The sequence below is a fragment of the Chiloscyllium punctatum genome, chromosome 5 (genome assembly GCF_047496795.1).
Source record: "Chiloscyllium punctatum isolate Juve2018m chromosome 5, sChiPun1.3, whole genome shotgun sequence".
Taxonomy (NCBI): domain Eukaryota; kingdom Metazoa; phylum Chordata; class Chondrichthyes; order Orectolobiformes; family Hemiscylliidae; genus Chiloscyllium; species Chiloscyllium punctatum.
In genome coordinates, this window is record NC_092743.1 from 104,701,548 (window position 1) to 104,722,158 (window position 20,611).

Here is a 20,611-nt window from a genome sequence, read left to right on the forward strand (position 1 = left end):
TGAAGTAACCCTCTTCACTGTCCACTACACCTTCAATTTTGGTGTCATCTGCAAACTTACTAACTGTACCTCTTATGCTCGCATCCAAATCATTTATGTAAATGACAAAAAGTAGAGGACCCAGCACCGATCCTTGTGGCACTCCACTGGTCACAGGCCTCCAGTCTGAAAAACAACCCTCCACCACCACCCTCTGTCTTCTACCTTTGAGCCAGTTCTGTATCCAAATGGCTAGTTCTCCCTTTATTCCGTGAGATCTAACCTTGTTAATCAGTCTCCCATGGGGAACCTTGTCGAATGCCTTACTGAAGTCCATATAAACTATCAATCTTTTAAAATCCAGTTGTATAATTAACATCCATTTTAAAGAAAGAAAGAAAAGACTTGCATTTAAATAGCACCTTTCACAACCTCAGGATATACCAAAATGTTTTAAAGTCAAGAAAGTACTTTTTATAGTCCTGATGGTAGTAATGATAATGATATATTATTGGTACAGCATTTGATTTACAGACATCAACATCTCAAAATCAGCAATATCTAATGGCCAAATATGGTGTTTCTTTTCTCATCTCTCTGGCTGAGGTTTAAATATTGACCTTGAAACCAGGGACAAAGCCCCTGCTCATCTTGGAAATAATGCTATGGGGTCTTTCATATTTAGCTGAGGGGATGGGATAGGATTCAACTTAATGTTTCATCTGATAGACAGCACCCTTACTGTGCAGTGCTTCCTTTGTACTGCTCTGGAGCGTCAGCTGCTTCTTGGCTCCAGCTGTTCTTGTCTGATCTAGGCCCACATGTAACCCTAACAACCAACACAATTGACTTTAGGGATGGGCAGATTGCCAGTAATACCTGCAACAATGAGTAAGTTGTGTTTTTTAAAAAAAAAGCCAAAATAACTAATTTAATTAACCTGAGAAAATGGACAAACTTATTGTTAAATAGTAAAGGATTCCCATTCAGATGCCACAGTAAAGATCAATTAAATTAGCCTGCAGTCAACACTGAAAAACATGCACCACTGCAAAGCAAATTCATATCCTTGTCAAAATGCAAATATGTTTGGCCAAATATCAGGCCAACAAATACGACACTCTTTCACATTGAAGCAGTAGGTTATCCTATGTAGTGTATTACTTACAGTTCAATGAGAGATTATATTTTACAGAAAGGATATCATTGAGGCTCTGGGAAATGTACAAAAGAGGAGGATACTAGAATTGAGTCATTAAAATTAAGGGAAGATTTAATACAGTAGATATAAAAAGGATGTTTTCGCCAATGAAGAACATCTGAATTCTCTATCTCTCTCCAGGTACCATATCCCAAGATTGCCTGGCACTATACTCCTATTGATTTATGTTGATCAATGGTGATGGTTTGCTATTGCCATCTGCAATATGATTGACCAGCACTCTCTCTGGTTCTTACCATCAGGCATATTGGAAGGGTTTGCAGGTGATAATCACCTGGTTAGGCTACATTAAGTGCCTTCCATAGCCTTCAAGTACCTGATGTGGAACTTGAACATTGAATTCTGGCTCAGAGACAGGGACACTTTCCACTCTGTCACAAGACCTCTATAGCAAAACGAGGAGCCATAAATATAAGATGGTCATTAATACATCCAAAAGGGAATGCAGCAGGAACTTCTTTACTCGGAGAAATCAGTATTAAAAGTAGATATCGTGAAGAGGGCACTAGATGAGCAGGAGGAAGAAAAAAATAAAATGATCTGTTGGTCAGGTGAGCTGAAAAGGGAGGAGATAATTCTTGTGTGGTGCACAAAATCAGTTGGACTGAATGGCCTGTTTCTGTGCTGTTCATACACTGAATTTCCCAGGACCTTCTTATACTTAATGTTGAGTGTGGGTACAATCCTGATTGACTAATTGGTCCTAAGATTAAACATTAACCATACAAGGCATAAGACTGTCACAGAGCTGCTTGTTCAGTAAGCTAAATTTGGGATACCTTCAATGGTATGCTTCGATCTCAGAGTTGCATTGTTGCTTAGTACAGCTATGTAATTGGAGACCAGCAACTATATAACTGCAGTATTAAACAAAACCCTCTCGAACTGACCATCAGGAATGTATAATGATATTAGTGATGGCTTGAATGCAGAGCTTAGGCCAGTGTAGGACTAATATGTCATGTCAGCTGATGAGAAGTTTTAGTGAAAAGAATAAAGTAGAACTACTCCATGCGTGAGGTAGGAAATAAGATGCAAGTACAGTTAATATTCATAAACAATAAGTTTTATTTATAAAGACAATGAAGTTGAATAGCTGGCATTCGATTCACCTCACTAAATTTCAGTAAGATGGACTGAACTGGTAACTTGATATTACAGAATGAACTGTACTGGGTGAGCTAAATACCGTAGCAGTGACAAGTTTGATGAAGTGACACATTTAGTATTTTTGTGAATCTTTGCCCTGTGCTTTCATTGATCTGTAATCTAGCATGTTGCTGGTTCTGTTGTATGAAATGAAAGCATACACAGGTTGCTCCATAAATATGCCTTAATGGAAGCGTGGAGTTTGTAGAATAAAGCAGCTTTCCATTCTGCATTTAATTGCCACTCACTGTTAGTAGATTAACAAGTATGACAACTCTTGTTGAATACTGAAACTATCGGTTAGTTTCTCTGCTATTAATTATTGTACAAAGTGAGGAATGTACAGTATAATTGAAAGTTCCCATGCACTTCTGTTGTGGATGAGTGTCAGAGAGTTCGGAAACTAAGATTACATTTTTAAGATTTGAGATCAAAGAACTCTCCCAGTTTTATTTCTACCCACCCCACCCCATATTTATTGTATTACTGTTGGGATGTAGGTTGCTCAAAAGACAATTTGACTAGAGTGGCATCACAGCCAAGGCTGTGACTGTCCTCAACTGATATTTAGACAGTCACAGTCTTTCTTTCTTTCTGTCTGTCTCTCTGCCTTCATTTATATAAATATTGATGAAGCCACATCTCGAATACTGTGTACAGGTTTGATCTCCTTATTTAAGGAAGGATGTAAATACATCAGAGGCAGTTCAGAAGAGGTTTACTAGATTTATACTTGGAATGAATGGTTTGTCTTATGAGGAAATGCAGGACAGACTGGACTTGTTTTCATTGGTATGCATTATTCTGAGCGGTCTTGACAAGGTGGAAGTGCAAGTGATATTTCCTTTCATTCCAAAATGTGGGGGCAATGTTTCAAATTAAGGATATCTTTTTAAGACAGAGATAAATGAAAATTATTCCTCTGAGTTGTGTGACATTGGAACCCTATGTCACAGAAGTGCAGTGAAGTTAGGTCATTATTCTTAAGACAGAGGTAGATGGTTTCTTGTTAGACAATGGAATAAAAGGTTAACAGGGTAGACGGAACTGTGGAAATCAAAAGACCGAGATAAGACACTTTTATTGAATATGGAGCAGGCCAAGGGTTAACTGGCCTACTTCCACTCCTTGTTCATATATTCAACCCTACAAGCTCACCAATCCTTATGCAACAATCTCCAGATTCTCTTGCTCCTTCTCTGGTCTCATGTGCACACCTTACTTCCTTTTTCCCACTACTGGTGGCTGCCCCTTCATTGTGGGGATTTTACGAAACGTTCTGGGAGGCAGAGATGTAAAGAACATTCAAGTTTATTCAATATATGCAGGTAAGACTCTTCAATAAAGAAGTTTCTTGCAAGTTTTAGTTATTGCACCCTTCAGGAGGCAGTGTTCTTGCTAATTTGATAATATTTTCTGTCTCTTCCTTCAGTTCTGCTTTGTGCTACCTAGAGAAAGAAAAACAATTTAACTCTATTAATCTTTATACTTCCCACATAACCCTCAGTTGCATAGACCCCAGGGCTCCAGAATTTCCTCCCTAAGCTAATCACTGGCCATGCTTTAAATCACCTTTTGCTTGGCTTGGTAACTATTTAGGAAAACTGAACTTTTCTTTATTCAATAATAGGATGCTGTGCTGGCATTATTGGCTAGGCCAGCATTTATTATCTATCACTAATTGCCCTGGAGATGATCATTGTGAGCTCCTTCTTGAACACTCAAGTCCACAGGCAGTAGGTAAATTCAGTGTTGTTGTTATCTCCAGGCTTGTGACCTGGAGGTCAACTTGCAGGTGGTGATGTTTCCAAGCATTTGCTGCTAGATGGTACAGATTGTGAATTAGTAAGGTGACATTACAGGTGTCATGGTAAGTTACTGCAGTGTTAGATTTGGGGGAGTTCATGATCATTACCTAATATAGGCAATTTTCAGCTCATTTATTGAATTTAAGAAGCAGCAGTATAGATATGTTAACAGATTCAGAATTGGGAAACTTTCTGTGGAATGGTGGACACCTAGGTTTGGAGTGGTGGGGTTTTGTAGTCTTTGTTTTGCCCTTGAACTACTGGCCTTGTTCAGGAACTTTGCTTCTCTCTTCCAAACTCCTCCTGTAGATGTACTATATTCTGGGGGCCTAGCAACCTAAGTTGTGGCAATGGCCTGTCTGAACTCTTTTGCAAAGGATTGTAGGCAATTACTCATGATGTCCGGATGACTCTTGTTCTTGTGCCTACTTTCATTTGAAGGTTAACTGTCATTTCTTTTCAGACCAAAACATGCTGTTCTCCAAAATACTGCACTGATGATAAGGCGTGATAAATCTTTGACGTCCACTCAACAGACATGTGATTCTTGTAATCCTGTTTTCATGTGTTAGAGATTTGTTTTATATTTCTAGTTACTTCTGTAACATAGCTAAATGAGGTTGTATGCTATACAGGAAGTACTAAATATAGAACATTTAAAGGAATTCAGTTTTACAGGGAGCCCTAATTTTCAACAAGTGCACTTTGTATTAAACATCTTGGGGCATTTCTCTAAGTTGTTGGTGATGGTGATTTATTCTGTTTGATGGCACAATGCAGGTTCCAAAGAATCAAGTGCACCAGACAATGAAATTGTGTACTATCATAGGATCTTCTCCAATTTGTAATGTTCTTTTGATTGTGTTATTCTTGTTATTCGCAGCATGTACATACAGGACCCAGGAGTGCCTTCTGACCATTCATTATACAAACGGATTTTCTATCTTGAAAGACGGACAAGAAGGAAGTATGCCAAAGCTGATTTGGCAATATCCCTTTGAGAAATTAAGAAACTCCTCAGATGACGGGGTGAGAATGCTCTTTCTAGACTTTGGCGGAAGAGATGGGGAAATTGTAAGTATCCTTGTTTGTCTGTTAATTGATATTTAATAATGAAGTTGAAACACTGTAGAAGTGACTGACCGAAAAGATCCAGGCTCTCTCTCTCACTATTCCCATCTGGATTAGACATTTATTAATATCACTGTGTGGTTATCAAAAAATCTAGATGGTGGCTTAGTGGTTAGCACTGCTGCCTAACAGCACCAAGGACCTGGGTTCAATTCCCACTGCATGTCTGTGTGAGTTTGCACATTCTCCCAGTGTCTGTGTGGGTTTCCTCTGGGTGCTCTGGTTTCCTCCCACAATCCAAAGATGTGCAGGTCAGGTGAATTGGCAATGCTAAGTTGCCCATAGTTTTGAGGGATATGTAGGTTAGGTGCGTTAGTCATTGGTAAACGTAGGCTAGGGGAATGGGTCTGGATGGGTTGCTCTTTGTGGGCTTGTTGGGCAGGTGCCCTGTTTCTTCACTTTAGGGATTCTATTCTATCCTATATTTTAAGATGCTTCATTACATGACACAACTACCCTCAGATTTTAATAGAATTCCCAGGATGTTCTTTGTTTTTCTGTAACTTATTTTTATTATATAGTGATGTCACTTTGACTCCGATTCAATAAAACGTGCCTCGACTTCAACATTAACTATGATCCATGATAAATCAAATTAACCTACCACAGGAAACCTACACAAAAGGTCATCAGTTTAACACGATAGAGGACAATGTGTTTCAGTCTTCAAACTGAAGGTTTACAATACCTACAATTAGGGGCTCCATTTTTATTTTTAAAGTTGAATAACATCTTCGTTAAGAGATTAATCACCATCACCATTTTCACTCACATTTTAGGCTATGTCTGGTAATGGCTAATATGTAACTAGGAACAGAGGAGGAAATGAAATAGTGGTTTAGAATCTGAAAATAAACTCCATATGCTGCAGGAATACAAAGTTCTAATACGCATAACACTTCTATTTGTTGGGTCCTCTTGGCCAGACTCTCACCTTCCATTCTCTATAAACTTCAATCCATTCAAAGCTTTGCTGCCTGTTTCCTAACTTACACCAAGTCTGTTCACCCTTGTGCCTGTGGACCTAGATTAGCTCTTTTTCCAGCAATGTCTCAGTTTTAAAATTCTTTGTTTTCAAATCCCTCAATAATCTCCATCTCTGTAACCTCCAGCACTTCAAATTTGAGAATTAGACGTGCTTCCAAATCTGGCCTCATACACTGAACTAATTTCTTTTATTCCACCATAGGATATAATTGCCAAACCTGTGTGGACTCTAAACTTTAGAACTTTTCCCTAGATCTCTTTGACTGTCTCTCCCTTTCCCCTCTCGACACTCCTTTAAAACCCTATGTCTGGTTTCTATGTTAGCCTGTTTGGCCAAGACTGGGGCATTGTGGATCTGTTCTGTGTGTGTTGGCAGGGTAGCAGATCTATTTACCATACTAAGACTTTATCTAAGCTTTTGGTTACCTATCTTTAATATCCCTATATGAAACTCAGTATCAGATTTTATCTGATGAAGCTCCCATGAGGGACCATAAGATATTTTAAGTTGATGATGTAAGCACCAGCTCATACTGTGTGTACCTTCACTAATAGCAACTGTATGAATATTCAGTAGAATACAAATGGCTAATTTCATAGTTATATTTGGTGTCAGCATAACATTTTTCAAACGTCAAGCAAATCAGCTAATCTTTTTGCTGAGTCTTACTCACCAATACTGGTTTGGTCGGGGCATTGTTTAACATTATTGTCACATTTTGTTGAGATGTTAAAGAATTGTGCTTCCACTAGATTTGCAAAGGTATTGTGTCATTACTTTGTTTTTGTTGTACACTTAAAGTCTTGCACCATCTGTAGGGAAAGAAAGAATTAAAGTACTGAAAACAAAAAATGCTTGCAATCACAGCAGGTCAAGCAGTGTCCGTGGTCAGAGAGCAAGCTAACATTTTGAGTCTAGATGGCTCTTCATTAGAGCTCGGAACTGAACACAGATGTTCCGCAGTCCACCTGGTTTATGTTTTGTATTGTAGAAAAGGCTAACTATTGATACAAAGTTTAAAACGTTTAATTTTCAAAATACAAGGGACTTTCCCTTTTGAGGTTAAAAAATACCTTTTCTAACAGTTTTGAAAGTTCTCTTTTAAAAACTCAAGTTTGTTATTTTGTTGTCCTTGTCTAGCAGTTGGATCTTCACTCGTGCCCGAAACCTATCGTTTTTGTCATTCATTCGTTCCTTTCAGCAAAGATTGCGCGACTTGGCTTGCTAGCCTGAAATGGAAACACTTGCAGAGTGAAGGAACTCTCCTTGGAAAGATCTTACACAACTGCTATGAGTCAGCCTGAGGGGGTGGTGGGAGAGTCTGTAAAGGCAGGAGTATTTAATCTTTAATAAAATCAGACAAATAGTTTATTTAATGGAATAGAGAAAGTTGTAACAATCTGAAGCAAACGTAAAAGGCATCTCGTTGCTTTTATAACAAGAAACTTTGTTTTCAATGATGCTATGAAAGTCTAAATTTGTACAATCATTGGCAGTAGAAAAATATTAGTATCTTTTCCACAAACTCTAAGATCTTTTTTTAAAAAAAGGTTTGCAGCTATATTGTTAATTCTGTTTTGCCCATTGTATAATTGAAAATACCTATCAGTGAATCTTTCATATAATTCAAAGTTTCTATAAGCAATCGATTAGATTTTATAAGTGTATGAAATGAAAGCAAAGTTTAATTCATATAGTTTCTTGTGGAAGAAATTGAAGCTTCTTTATTATGTTAAACTCAATCAAACAGCAAACAGTTGAGGTAAATGTTACACTTCTTTGGTTTTGCCCAGTTGTAAAGTTCTAATATAGTCTTGTGTTGGATGAATCGTGATTTGTGTTAAGTGCTTTTGTCATGTAAAACTAATTCTGAACTGTTAACGTTTTCATGAACAATAAGTCAATATTTAACTTTCGACCAACATCACTAAAAACAAATTGTCATTGTTGAGGGTGCTTCTGTGCACAAAGCAGCTGTTCCATTGCCAACAACACAACTATGCTGTTAATTCATAGGTGTACTTCTGATTGAAAATCAGAGATTCTGAGGCTGTGAAAGTAATGTTAGTGAACACAAGTCTTTCTTTTCATTAGTTTGACCATGTTCCAAGTTATTGAGTTGTTGAGTTCTTCCTGGCAAAATGACTGGTTAATAAGTTTAAACAAATTGGGCCTAGAATTTGGCAGGGGCAGGTGAATAGTCAGTTTCAGTTGTTCCCTGTGAGGTAGAGTTTTTGTCCATTTTGTACCCCCACGTTCAAGTTTCCTTTCCATAGATATTAACCAATCCCAGCTAGGCAGGAAAATCTTTTATTTACAAAGTGATCCATTTGAACTTATAGGTTTACGTCCAGGTTGCTTTTAGAACAACCAATAATAATTCAGAATGTTTCCCTTTAGTTGTAAAGGATACCTTCGGATGATCGCTATGTCCAGTTGCTATGTTTGTGATAGGAAAAAAAACGCATGCGCTTGTGCAGGAGGGAAAGAAATGACAGCACAAGTAGGTAACAGAAGGTAGGAAGGTGGTACCTTGCCTCTATCTTTATTTATAGCGATGCTCAACAATCTTTACACTCAAATTAACAATTCCAACTGATCTGATTTTTCACTGAAAAGCTGTTTTTTTTATATACAACTGGGGCCATTGTTATCCTCAGCAGATTGATTAATAATTTAGTTTTATAGTAAGGTTAATAGGTTCCCTCCTCCCCCACCTCTCCAAAAATGATTGTTGGTCTGGACTTAAATACTTAGTCAGATGTATAAGTTCTCTTGGCTACTATTGTTTAAACTAGAGTTAGTTACAACCATCGTTAGTAGAATAAATTTCTAACATTTTAGCCGAGATCAGTTGCTCTTGACAGCAATGTGCAAAACTACCATTAAACCATGTTTTGGGTTATTTAGAGGAGAAGAAGGAAAATGTAATGCAGTTCAACATTTTAAATTATATTTAATAACAATTCAAATTGTTAATAACTGACTATTATTGTACAGCATGTTAACATGAAATTTATAGACCGGATCTTAAAGCTGAGTAATCTAAAATAAATGTATATTAAGATATTTTAATGATTAATTCAAGCATATTGCCATTGTAGCACTACATTCTTTTCATGAAAAATGCATTTACCTCTTCTGATATGAATACAATCACAGGATTGTTATGAATGCAGTTTCCTTTAAAAAGCTCAAGATCACGAGATGAACATAGAGAAGGCCATCCAGTCCATTTTAACCATGCAATGTGTGACAAAAACAGCAGAAGTCATATTTACATTAATTATGCCTTTAAAACAACAAAATGTTTGATGCACTTCATAAGAATCTCAGGAAATAGCATCAGACGATAAGCTCAAATGGAGAGATTGCAACAGGTGAACAAAAATTTGGTCAAATAGTTCCTCAAATAAAAGCAAAATAGATAGTTCTCAGATAACGCATGTTCCAGCAGTGTGATTTGCTTATAATGTTGCTGAGGAGTTAAGGAACAGTATTTTCGAGAACACTTACCTGTGTTTGTAATAGCGCAATTCCAGCAGTGATTGTTTCGCGCGCCTCGTTCTGCAAGTGCAGCGACATCTGTGAAATTTCCGTGACGTTCTGCACATTCACCGAAAGAGGAGCTTTCTGTGAGAGGTATGGTACAGAGAGCAGCTTTCTGAGAGCGATACATTGGGCAGCTTCTTGTGATAGGTATACTAGTCCTAGATGATCCCTTTTTTGAAAAAAAATGGAAGGGCAGAATACCAAGCATGTTAGCAAGAAGCATCCTGGTGATAAAACTGTGGGTGGTTATTCCAAAAGAGAGGCTATAACACTGGAAGAGAAGCTAGATATTACAAAGCAATTTGAGTGTAAGGAGCACAGTATGATACAGCTTGCTTAACAGGAATGAGGGAGTCTACCTTACGCACCATGATGACCCCTGCACCTGCATTAAATATTTTTAAAATGTACAGTTAAATTTTCTTTTGTTTCATTGATAAATGAAATTATATTTTCATTCAGGCAGTGCTATACTTTGCGTTAGAGTTTTCGATGATTTTTGAGCAATTGAGCAATACTTTTTGCTGGACTGCCCCTAACATCTCTTTTCACAGAGGCCCCATTGTTTATATTAAGCGAGGTTTTGCTGAACACAGCTGGTGTTACAGGAGAACTACCTGTACTGTGGATGCTGGAGAAACTCAGCTGGCCTGCCAACATCTGTGGAGAGAAAGCAGAGTAAATGTTTCACATCCAGGAATCCTCCTTCAGAACTGAAAGATGTTCAAAAACATTGTCAAAAGTATATTTTTTTAAAAAGGGTGAGGGAGGAGCAAGGGGGCAGATAGTGGAAAGGCCCAGTGTAAAAGACAAAGGGTTTTTAATGGAAGTGAAATAGAAAAGGGGATGCTCAATGCACCCTTCCATCATCTGCCTCCTTCATCTTAGTCAAAAGCACATTAAAAAGAAACCATTTTCCAACACCTATCAGTTCAGAAGAAGAGCCATGCTGGACTTGAAACATTAAACTCTATTTTTCTCTCTTTTTACAAGGCTATTTACCAAGTGATGGCAAATGGGATTAAAATAGTTCGGTGGTTATTTTTGACCACTGTAGACTCAGTGGGTCGAACAGACTTTATCTTTGAAGTACATCTCTTACAAGTCTAAGGTATAGTAGCAGGATTAAGCAATTTGGCTCATCAAATCTGCTTCACCATTTGATCATGGCTGTTTTGTTTCTCAAACCTATTCTCTTGCTTTCTCCCCCGACCAATCAAGAACCTAACAATCTCCATCTTAAATACACTCCGTGACTTGGCCTCCACAGCCTTCTGTGTGGCAATGAGTTCCACAGATTCACCACCCTCTGGCTGAAGGAATTCCTCCTCATCTCAGTGCAAAAGGGTCATCCCTTCACTGAGAGGCTGTGCCCTTGGGTCCTAGTCTCTCCTACTAGTTCAAACATCTCCACGTCCACTCTACCCAGGCATCTCCGTATTCCGTAAGTTTCAATGAGAACCCCACCCCATTCTTCTAAAATCTATTCAAGTACAGGCCCAGAATCCTCAATCATTTGTATGTCAAGTCCTTCATCCAGGGATCATTCTTGTAAACCACTCTGAACTCCTTCCAACTCTAGCACATCCTTCTTTGGATACAGGGTCCAGAACTAGTCACAGTATTCCAAATGTGGTCTGGCTAAAGCCTTATCCAAACTCAGCAGTACATCTCTGCTCTTGTACTGTCAGTGAATGCTAACGTTACGTTTGCCTTCCTAAATGTCAAATGAACCTACATGTTAACCTTAAGAGAATCCTGAATGAGGACTCCCAAGTCCCTTTTGCGCTTCAGATTTCCAAAGTCTTTCCCTAGAAAATAGTCTACGCCTCTATTCTGCCCAAAGTGCCTATCCTCACACCTCCCCAATTGTATTCCATCTGTCACTTTGCCCACTCTCCTAGCCTATCCAAGTCCTTCTGCAGCCTCCCCATTTCCCTAACACTACCAGTCACTCCTCTATCTTTGTCATCTGTACACATAGCAACAATGCCCTCAGTTGCTTTATTACTATACAAAGTAAATAGTTATAGACCCAACACTGAGCACTGGTCACCAGCTGCCATCCTGAAATAGACCATTTTTTCCCCCACTCTCTGCCTTCTGCCAGCCAGCCAGTCCTCTATCCATGCTAATTACCTTGCCCCTAATACCATGAGCTCTTATCTTATTTAGCAGCCTCTTCTCAAAAGGCCTTCTGGAAAACTGTCGAACTTGCTCATTATTTCCTCAAAGATTCTAACAGATTTGTCAGGCACAACCTCTGCTTAACAAAGTTGTGCTGACTCGACCCTTTTTACAATGCACTTCCAAGATCTTAAAAGACAGAACTTAATATGTAGTAAAACAAACACAAATAGAAGTAATAAAACAGCACTAATTTATTTTGCAAAAACTAACATCGTCACTGCACTAAAGCTACATTGAATAATTCACAGACTATTAACATGTCTTTTTATTTTTGACCACTTACAAATGTATACTTTAAATTATTTGCATTCTTCTCGATCTTTATAAGGCTTTTGTAAACCTAGGTCAGCTTTTAAAGTCTCAGCCATTGTTTAGTTATATATTTTATGTATAAATTAAAACCCCCACAGCAACTAATTTATTATCCATGTCAATTAATCCAGAAACACAAATAATTAGGCTGCAGTGCTTCTAGCATTGGACAATTGCAAAAGGTTAACATTGCTGACAAGTTGTGAAGAAAAGAAAGAATTCCCGACTCCTTTTAAAAGCAGTTTAAAACCAAAGGATAATTTAAAGAAAAGAGCAAGCACAGAAATAGGAATTGTGTTTAGTTTTTCATCTGATGATTCAAAGTCAAATTTTATGATTGGTGCAACTTGTTCAAGCTTTTTTTTTCAACTAAATCAGCATTACAAATTATTGTTTTTTTTAAAATAACATTTGAGGTGGTCATCGGTTTAAAAAGAAACTATACTAAATACCACTAAGGCAATCAAGTTAGCATTCTTCCTAAATCCTAATTGCTATTTGACTTTTTAAAAAATAAAATGCTGTTTGGTAGCATTTTTTAGGATCTGAGCTGATCTACTTAAATTTGTAGTGATGTAACAAAAAAAAGACAATTGATGTATTTGATTGATTATGATTCCAAATATTGTGAAGAATCAGGTGCGTAAAACCTGCTAGAACAGCATTGGTAACAGCATAAGTTGAAGGGACAATACAAGATGGGGTCAGGGTTTGTTTGGGGTAAGGGGAGAAAAAAAGGCCGATTTAAATACAGTGGACAAAAGTATACATACACTATTAAAGCAACATTATATTTTTAAGGACAGAATAATTGCCATCCAGAGAAAAAGAAGGCCGCACGTGCCAACAATTCCCATTCTGAGCAGGTACCAGTGTCCATGGTGTTTCCATGTTTACAAATTCCTGGGTTTAAAAAAAAAATCTACCAGACAATCATAATAGGACCTATCAGCCTGAGTGAGTTTGAATGACAAACTTATCAAATTCATGAGGGTGGTGGAAGTTGAGACAATGATTTCGAGAGGAAATTGGATGGTCACTTGAGTGAATGAAACTTGCAAGGCATCTCAGATAGCTCTCAAGGAACTAAATTGATTGACTTGCTCTACAGAGCCAGCATGGGCTGAATAGGTAGAACAGTCATTTTCTGTGGCATAATCATCCTATAGATTTCTTTTTGTTGTTATTAGGAGCTAAATAGTGAAGTGAAATTTGTAGTGTCAAAACAAGTCTGTCATTCAGTTCATCTGGTCCATATAATTTAACAGAAGTATGCCATGTACCTCATCAAGTTTGCTCTGCCATTCAATGAGATCCTGGCAGATCTGATGATGCTGAACTTCACTTTCTTGCCTTTTCTCCATAACTCTTACTGATAAAAATCTGTATATCTCAGCCTTGAATATATTTAATGGTCCAGCTTCTACCACAAATCACTGTAAAGAACTCTAGAGATTCAATACTCTCAAAAGAAATTCCTCCTCTATCTTAAATGGATGACCTCTTACTCTGAAAATATGTCTTCTACTTTGAGACTCTCCCACAACAGGAAACAATTGCTCAAAATCTCCCCTGTCAAGTTTCTAAGAAGCTTCTATTTCAAAACGATCACTGCTCATTCTTCTAAACTGCAATTCATACAATCTGCTCAACCTAATCTCACAAGAAAATGCCTTCATGCCCGGAATCAACTTAGTGTGCACGAGGACTCCCAAATCTCTGTTTTTCCACTATTTAAATAATATGCAACTTCTCTATTCTTGACAATATACATTCTCCCACATTATATTCCATCAAAGTGAGTTTTTGCCTTTCCAATATCCCTTTGCAGACTCTGTCACTCTCACCATTAAATTTCCAATTTTTTTTGTCAACTGCAAACTTGGTATATTGGCAAAATGGTATGTTCACTTTCCTCCTCCAAGTCATTTATCTTAAACAACTGTGGCCCCAGCACTGATCCTGATGGCACTGCACTAGTTACAGGTTCCCATTCTGAAAATGCTCCCATTTCACCTACTTATGTCTACAACTGTCTCGTCCCATCTGCCTTTAAAGAAATCTAAGCCTATTAAATTATCCTTCAGTTCCTTTCTCCCTGGTGTTTATCTAGTTTTTTCTTTAATGGAATCTACGCCATCATTTCTTCATGTGGTAGAGTTTGCATTGTCATTCTGGATAAAGATATTTCTTCACATTAAGAAGGATGTAAAAGCTTTAGAGAGGGTGCGGAAAAGATTTATGAAAATGATGCCAGTGATGAGGTACTAGCTGGGGCTAGACTGAAAAAAGTGGAGGTTGTGCTTCTTAAAAGGTGAAGAGAGGATTTGACAAATGCTCAAAATCATGAGGAATTGCAACCACACAGAAGAGAGAGGGAGAGAGAATCTCTCTTCCCTTTAGCAAGATCAAGAACCAAAGGAGACAGATTCAAGGTGATTAGCAAAAGAACAAAAGGCATTGGGAAACATGTTTCAGCAGTGAATGGGTAGAATCTAGAATGCAATACTATGGTGGAGGCACATTCAACAGTGGCCTCAATAGGAAATTGGATTCCCAGCTGGAGGAAAGAAAATGTCAGAGTTACAGGAAAAGGACAAAGGTGGGAAATTAGCTAAAGTGCATTCAACAGGTTAAATGGATTCTATTTACATCATAGATATCCTATCATTCTATTGATGAATAAAATTAAATTCCAATTTTCTCACGATAAATGAGTGGAAATTTTGCAACTATACAGACTTTTGGAGTAGTATGTACAGTTCTGGACACTACTTCTTAAGCAGACAATGTGGCCTTGGAAGGAATGCAGAATAGACTAACTAGGATGATACTGGGGACTAAAAAAAAACAATTATACAGGTTGCATAGTCCAGATTTCTATTTTCCTCTGTATAGAGGATAACGAAGTGTTCTAATTGAAGTAGACATGATGTTTAATGGGGTTGTTGGAAAGGAACGACTCCTTTGATGTAAGAGTCTTGTACAGAGAGGCAGGCCATTCAGGGAAGATGTAAGGAAGTACTTCTCCATATAAAAGTTTGTGGAAATTGACAACCCTCTCAGGTGCGGGTATCAATTAAATTTCAAAATGAAGATTAATACACTTTTGTGAGGAATGGGGTAGTAAAAGGTTGCAGACTCTAATGAATTAAAATACAGATCAACAATTACAGCACTAAATGACAGCAAAATGGGGCTAAATGACTTAGCTTTTCTGTAGATTAAGGAACAGTAACAGGTACAGAATCTGACCCCAAAATCCTTTAGACCGAAAAAATGTCATAGCAAAAACTAATTCAATTTAAGTCAGTTGCATTGAAGCAGTAGTCTTTGGGCTGTTTCCAGCTGTACAATATTTTCAGGTCATAGAATCAAAGAATCTTTGACAGTTTTTTTCAGGGGCTTGCTGGAACTTTTGAAGCTTTTTAACTTAAGAGAGCCAGAGAAGCTAACAAACATTGAGTTGTGGAGCGATAAACCTAAAACAAATTTGGTGAGGAAAGCAAGATGGGCAGATGAAACAAAAAAAACAATAATTAAAGAAGAAATTTTAAAGCAAGGTTACAGGATGAACTTATTTTAATTATGATCTGAAAACATATGCATGTTATTTTGTTTTTGGAGCACATTTCCTTTAATGCATTATAATTGATGAATAAGCAAGGGAGATGGTTGATGCAAAGTACTAAGTGTCCTTTAATTTCCTGTGTTTCACCACACTGATGGTATGAATGTCTGTTCTTGCAATCTGTAAGGATTCCAAGTGAAAAGACAACTCTGCAGTCTCCACTGAAATCATCAGGGGTCTCATTCCCTGATCTTGCAAACTAGAAATCTCACTTAACATAGCCTATAATGATGCCCAGTGTAACAAATGTAAAGCATTAATAGCAATATAATTAGGGCTGTTTCATGAGCTAATGGAGAGAGACTGAAGGTAGCAGAAATTAAATTAATTAATTCCCAACATTTCAATAAATAAAACTATTGCTTACATTTTAAGTTCTCACTGAGGCGAACATCTGGCAAGTGTTCCAAGTGCTCAAATTTGAATCTATTTGATTACAGCAGACTTCTTTAATTACTTAAAAGTGAAGGTAAGTCTGGTGGGATTTGTGTTTCTGAAATTAGAGTAGCAGATGCATGGGACAAGCATAATCTACATAGTTTCCTTCAAGTCTATGAAGCCACTTAACATCCTGACTTGGAATTATATCACCATTCCATCAGTGTCACTGTCAAAATCCTGAAATTCCCTTCCTAACAGCACTATGGATATACTTACATGCCAATGTCTATAATACCTTAAAGGGCTACGAACAAGAATTAATGTTGTTTCATTGGATAATACTAACAAGAGCAGTCAATGGAAATGCAGCTATTCTAAAACAAAATTACATTACTGAGAATAAACAGTAGCGCAACTAGTTTCTCATCTCTCGTATATTAACTTTGCATCAGTGAACCTTTACATGACCTTAACTTACAACCTCTTGCAGAACCACTGGGCCAAATTACACTTGCAGAGATCCAGCAGAGACTGAATGGTACCCATCAATTCTACAACCATTCTGATTTGTCCCAGGCTGATATCCCTACTTGCATCATTCGCCTTGTCTGTATATCTCCTCTCCTTTCCCTTTACCAGGGCTTTGTAACAGTCAACTATCATAAGCCTACTTAAATAAGTGTTTCTTAAAAACCTAATGCTGTTAATAATTTACTACTTAGACACTTCCCTAATTGTTCTAATCCCTGTTCAGTGTATGAATTCCCTCTTTCCCCTCTCTACTTTGTTGGCTGAGTTTTACAATACAATAAACTGTACATAAAAGCATTTTCAGTGTACTGGAAAGGAAAGTTGGCTCTATATTGTGCAGTTGATATTAACAGGTAGATATTTGCTAGATTCTCAAACTTTGCAGGCCAGTTAATCTCAGCCTTCCTGGTTGCTGAATTCAGAAAATCCATCATGTTTACTTGAAGCAACGGACTGCACAGATTCCACACGTTCGCAATTCTACAAAGGGCAATGTGAAAGCAGCTAGGTGTAAACTGTTGTGTTGCTTTAGGTTAAGATGAAATCATATCTAGCACATGCGCTATAATCAAAATACAAATGTTGAGTTAAACACAAGAAGGTTAATACCAAAAATTTCAGGAGATTTAACACTAGAGAAAGACAGATTTGGAATTAACTTACTGATCATTTACAAATGCTTCTTTGTAGCATATCAATTATGCATTAGATAGATATGACGATCCTAAGAACTTCATTAAAAATGTATTTTCTCGAAGTGAACACAATTAAAATGACAAATTACTAGTTTCTCAGCAGTTCTACAAATCTGAGCTAGCATTTGCCAACAAGTATTTTGCTGATATACTGAATTACTGTGAAGTATTTAAAAGATTTGGACAAATAATCCACAGCTGATACTTTAATGTGCCTTCAGTTCTCATTTACAATAATAAGTACTGTGACAATTGCATATGGGATACAGTATATATTGATTTTTAATATGACACCTATACAATCTACTAAAGCATTAAAGTAAACTTGGTCTTTGCAATAAATAATATTCGCCGTTAACACCAGCAAAGATATATCATAAACTGAATAAAGACCCACTAATTAAATGTTATAACTCTATATAGTGGAAGGGAACTAAATTTTCAACTTTAATCTTATTGGTGGGCTCAGCAATTCAGCAAAACCAAGGAAACGTTACGTCAGTTTTCTGAAGGATCCAGCTTTCCAACTCATACAGATCTCAGTAATATAATCGAGAAACAGTTAATGTAAAAAATGCAATTTGGATTTTGTGAACTGCTGAGTGTTATATACGACAAAACATTGTCCTGCTCATTTTCTGTACTTTTTACTTAATAAAATGAGACTTTTCCCTTCATTTCAAGAATATGCTTGATAAATTGATTGTATATAAATGAATATTGAATAAAAGATGATCAAAACTTTATTTCTGTGTGTTCATTTGCTTCTTTACAGGAGTGTTACTTTGAATCACTAGATTTCAAATGCACAATTTTACAGCATAATCAATTAAACAAAAATCACCATGTTGGAAATGCATGTTCTTTTGACCAGTTATTTCAAATTTTTGACCAACTGCCCTCCACAGATCAAAAGCTGGACAAATAAATGATCTGGGTACACCAGAGGGACATTTTCCAAAAACATCTTTGAGTTCACATAATATCACATCTAGCCAAGTGCAGGATAACTGTCTAGAGTAATTTAGACCAAGTCCAAAGCCTCAGTCCAGACATGGTACAAACGTGACAGATTCAGGTTCAGCTCAGTGATGGCTGTTAAGTAAATCGTATGAGATTGTTCCTAAAGATTTATTTATTGTCCATTGTCTTCATATTATTTCTGCATTAACATTACAAATACAACTGTTTCCTAGGTTTAAGAAAAAGCCCAAAACAAGAGATATTGTTTGAGAACAGCCTGTAGAATTCTCCACTTACAGATGATGCTCTGGATGTTACTTGGACTGCTTTCTCCCATACGTTTTAGCTGTACCATCTTTTAAAACAATGATCATCAGTTTTGATATATTCCAGTTTTTATCCTTCATTTTTCAAATGGCTGTCAACAATTTGGATTATAAAATGCTTAAGTTATTGGAGATGTTGAGGGAAAAGAAGAGTAGAAACGAAAAATAGCATTAAAATACTAGAGACTTCTAGTACATATAAATGTACAGATTTCTATGCTAAGCTGCAGCATTTATTTTGGAAAACCAGAATAGAACATTTTCTATCCTGAGAGCTATAATAAAGGGACACAGGATGCTTCTTAGTTGTTTGGCTCAGATAATATTCAAAGGCTACTTAACAAGATGTGGTAAGGCAGGGTCACATTATAATTCTTCATTTAAAAAAAAAATCAAAAGAATGGACTTTGTCCGATGATTATTACTTTCATACCAAATCAGGGCAAATCCTATATCTAAAAGAGGACAGGGAAGATGGCCTCCATTTTAAGTTAATTCGGTGTTTGGTATTTGGGTGCTTGCTGTCACGAAACGAATTTTTTTTGTTTTTGAAAGCTTATAATATTTCAAAGTCATTTTACACTATTTAACAAACTAGATTTTGATGCAGCTGGCATACCTACAGCAACTGATAGGGTGGATTTATGGCAGCTTTGTTCCGTCACAAATCATGTGGTTTAAAATGGATCAGGTTAAAAACCAGCATGTTTTAGTTTTAAAATTTAAATATGGTAAAAATTTAAGATTAAAATCTTTAACTGGATTATATATGCCTTCGGAATGAAATGCACAGTTTCAATACAAATAGAAAATGCAAAATCTAAATTATTCTACTGGCCTCGAAGTATTTCAGCCTTCAGAATAAAAACAAAATTATTGAAGTTGCTATGTAACACAATTAAACATGTTTTTATATTTGGGTTACATTGTGTTCTTTCATGTGAAGAGCTCTTCGGTGAAATCCCAGCAGACTGAGGAAGAGTTTCCAGTTCGAGATCCTGAATTTCACTTCACATCAGTTTTTTCTAACACCCAGTCAATCACCTAGACAAGAAACAGCAAACAGATTTGATGGACCAATTTGTTGATTTGCTGCTGTTGATTGACATCCTGTAGTCTGTGTGGAGATCATTGCTTTACATAAGGTGGCAAGAAATTATAGGTATATAACACCTTTGACACAGTAAATATCACAATAGGGTGCTTTATGGAAGTTTTTGTTTAGTAAAGGAATAAATAAGTCCCTTAGTCATGGTGAGGGAGTTTGAAAAGAGGACTGAAAGTTGATTGAAGAGTTTTCAGAAATTTTTGTTTTTACTGAAAGTTAAGTGGTAACATGAGAGATTGAGAGAGAGAGAGTTATAGCTAAAGGTTTTCTCACCAATATGAAAACAACAGGAAGAAAATGATCAAAAGGACTCAGTAGAAGAATGAAAGGATCGAGGTCTTGTGGACAGTGGAATAATATCATGGAACTACTTGGGGAGAATGAGAAGTCAATAATTGCCCTGCAAGGCAAAAGCAATGAACAATTAGTTGAAGCATGAACAGTGGAGGTTAAAGGCTGACAAAAAGCTATGTTAAGTCTATCTTGGACTTAACATAGTTGCAGCGGGAGGATTACCAAACAGAGGACATAGATGATGTGAGGTTTAAGGTTGTTTGTAGAGGATACCAAGAACTTTAGTTGGTTAGTTAAGAGAAGCTGATAGGGAGTAGAATAAAGCCTTCCCAACTTTCAAGCTTAGGAAAC

The 20,611-nt window shown here is 37.0% G+C and overlaps 2 protein-coding genes across 3 annotated transcripts in view; one reads left to right on the forward strand and one right to left on the reverse strand.

Moving 5' to 3' along the window:
• The window catches only part of sntb1 (syntrophin, basic 1), a 125,611-nt gene extending 107,296 nt beyond the window's left edge, over positions 1-18,315 (forward strand). Inside the window, exons 7-8 of the mRNA XM_072570937.1 lie at positions 5,042-5,232; positions 7,418-18,315. Of these exons, the coding sequence (XP_072427038.1) occupies positions 5,042-5,232; positions 7,418-7,510 (284 nt within the window). The 3' untranslated portion in view covers positions 7,511-18,315. The remainder of the gene's footprint in view (positions 1-5,041; positions 5,233-7,417) is intronic.
• Positions 17,763-20,611, reverse strand: part of mtbp (MDM2 binding protein) — a 75,626-nt gene continuing 72,777 nt past the window's right edge. For both annotated transcript variants that reach the window (XM_072570936.1, XM_072570935.1), the window contains exon 22: positions 17,763-19,902. In XM_072570936.1, the coding sequence (XP_072427037.1) occupies positions 19,864-19,902 (39 nt within the window). In that variant the 3' untranslated portion in view covers positions 17,763-19,863. The remainder of the gene's footprint in view (positions 19,903-20,611) is intronic.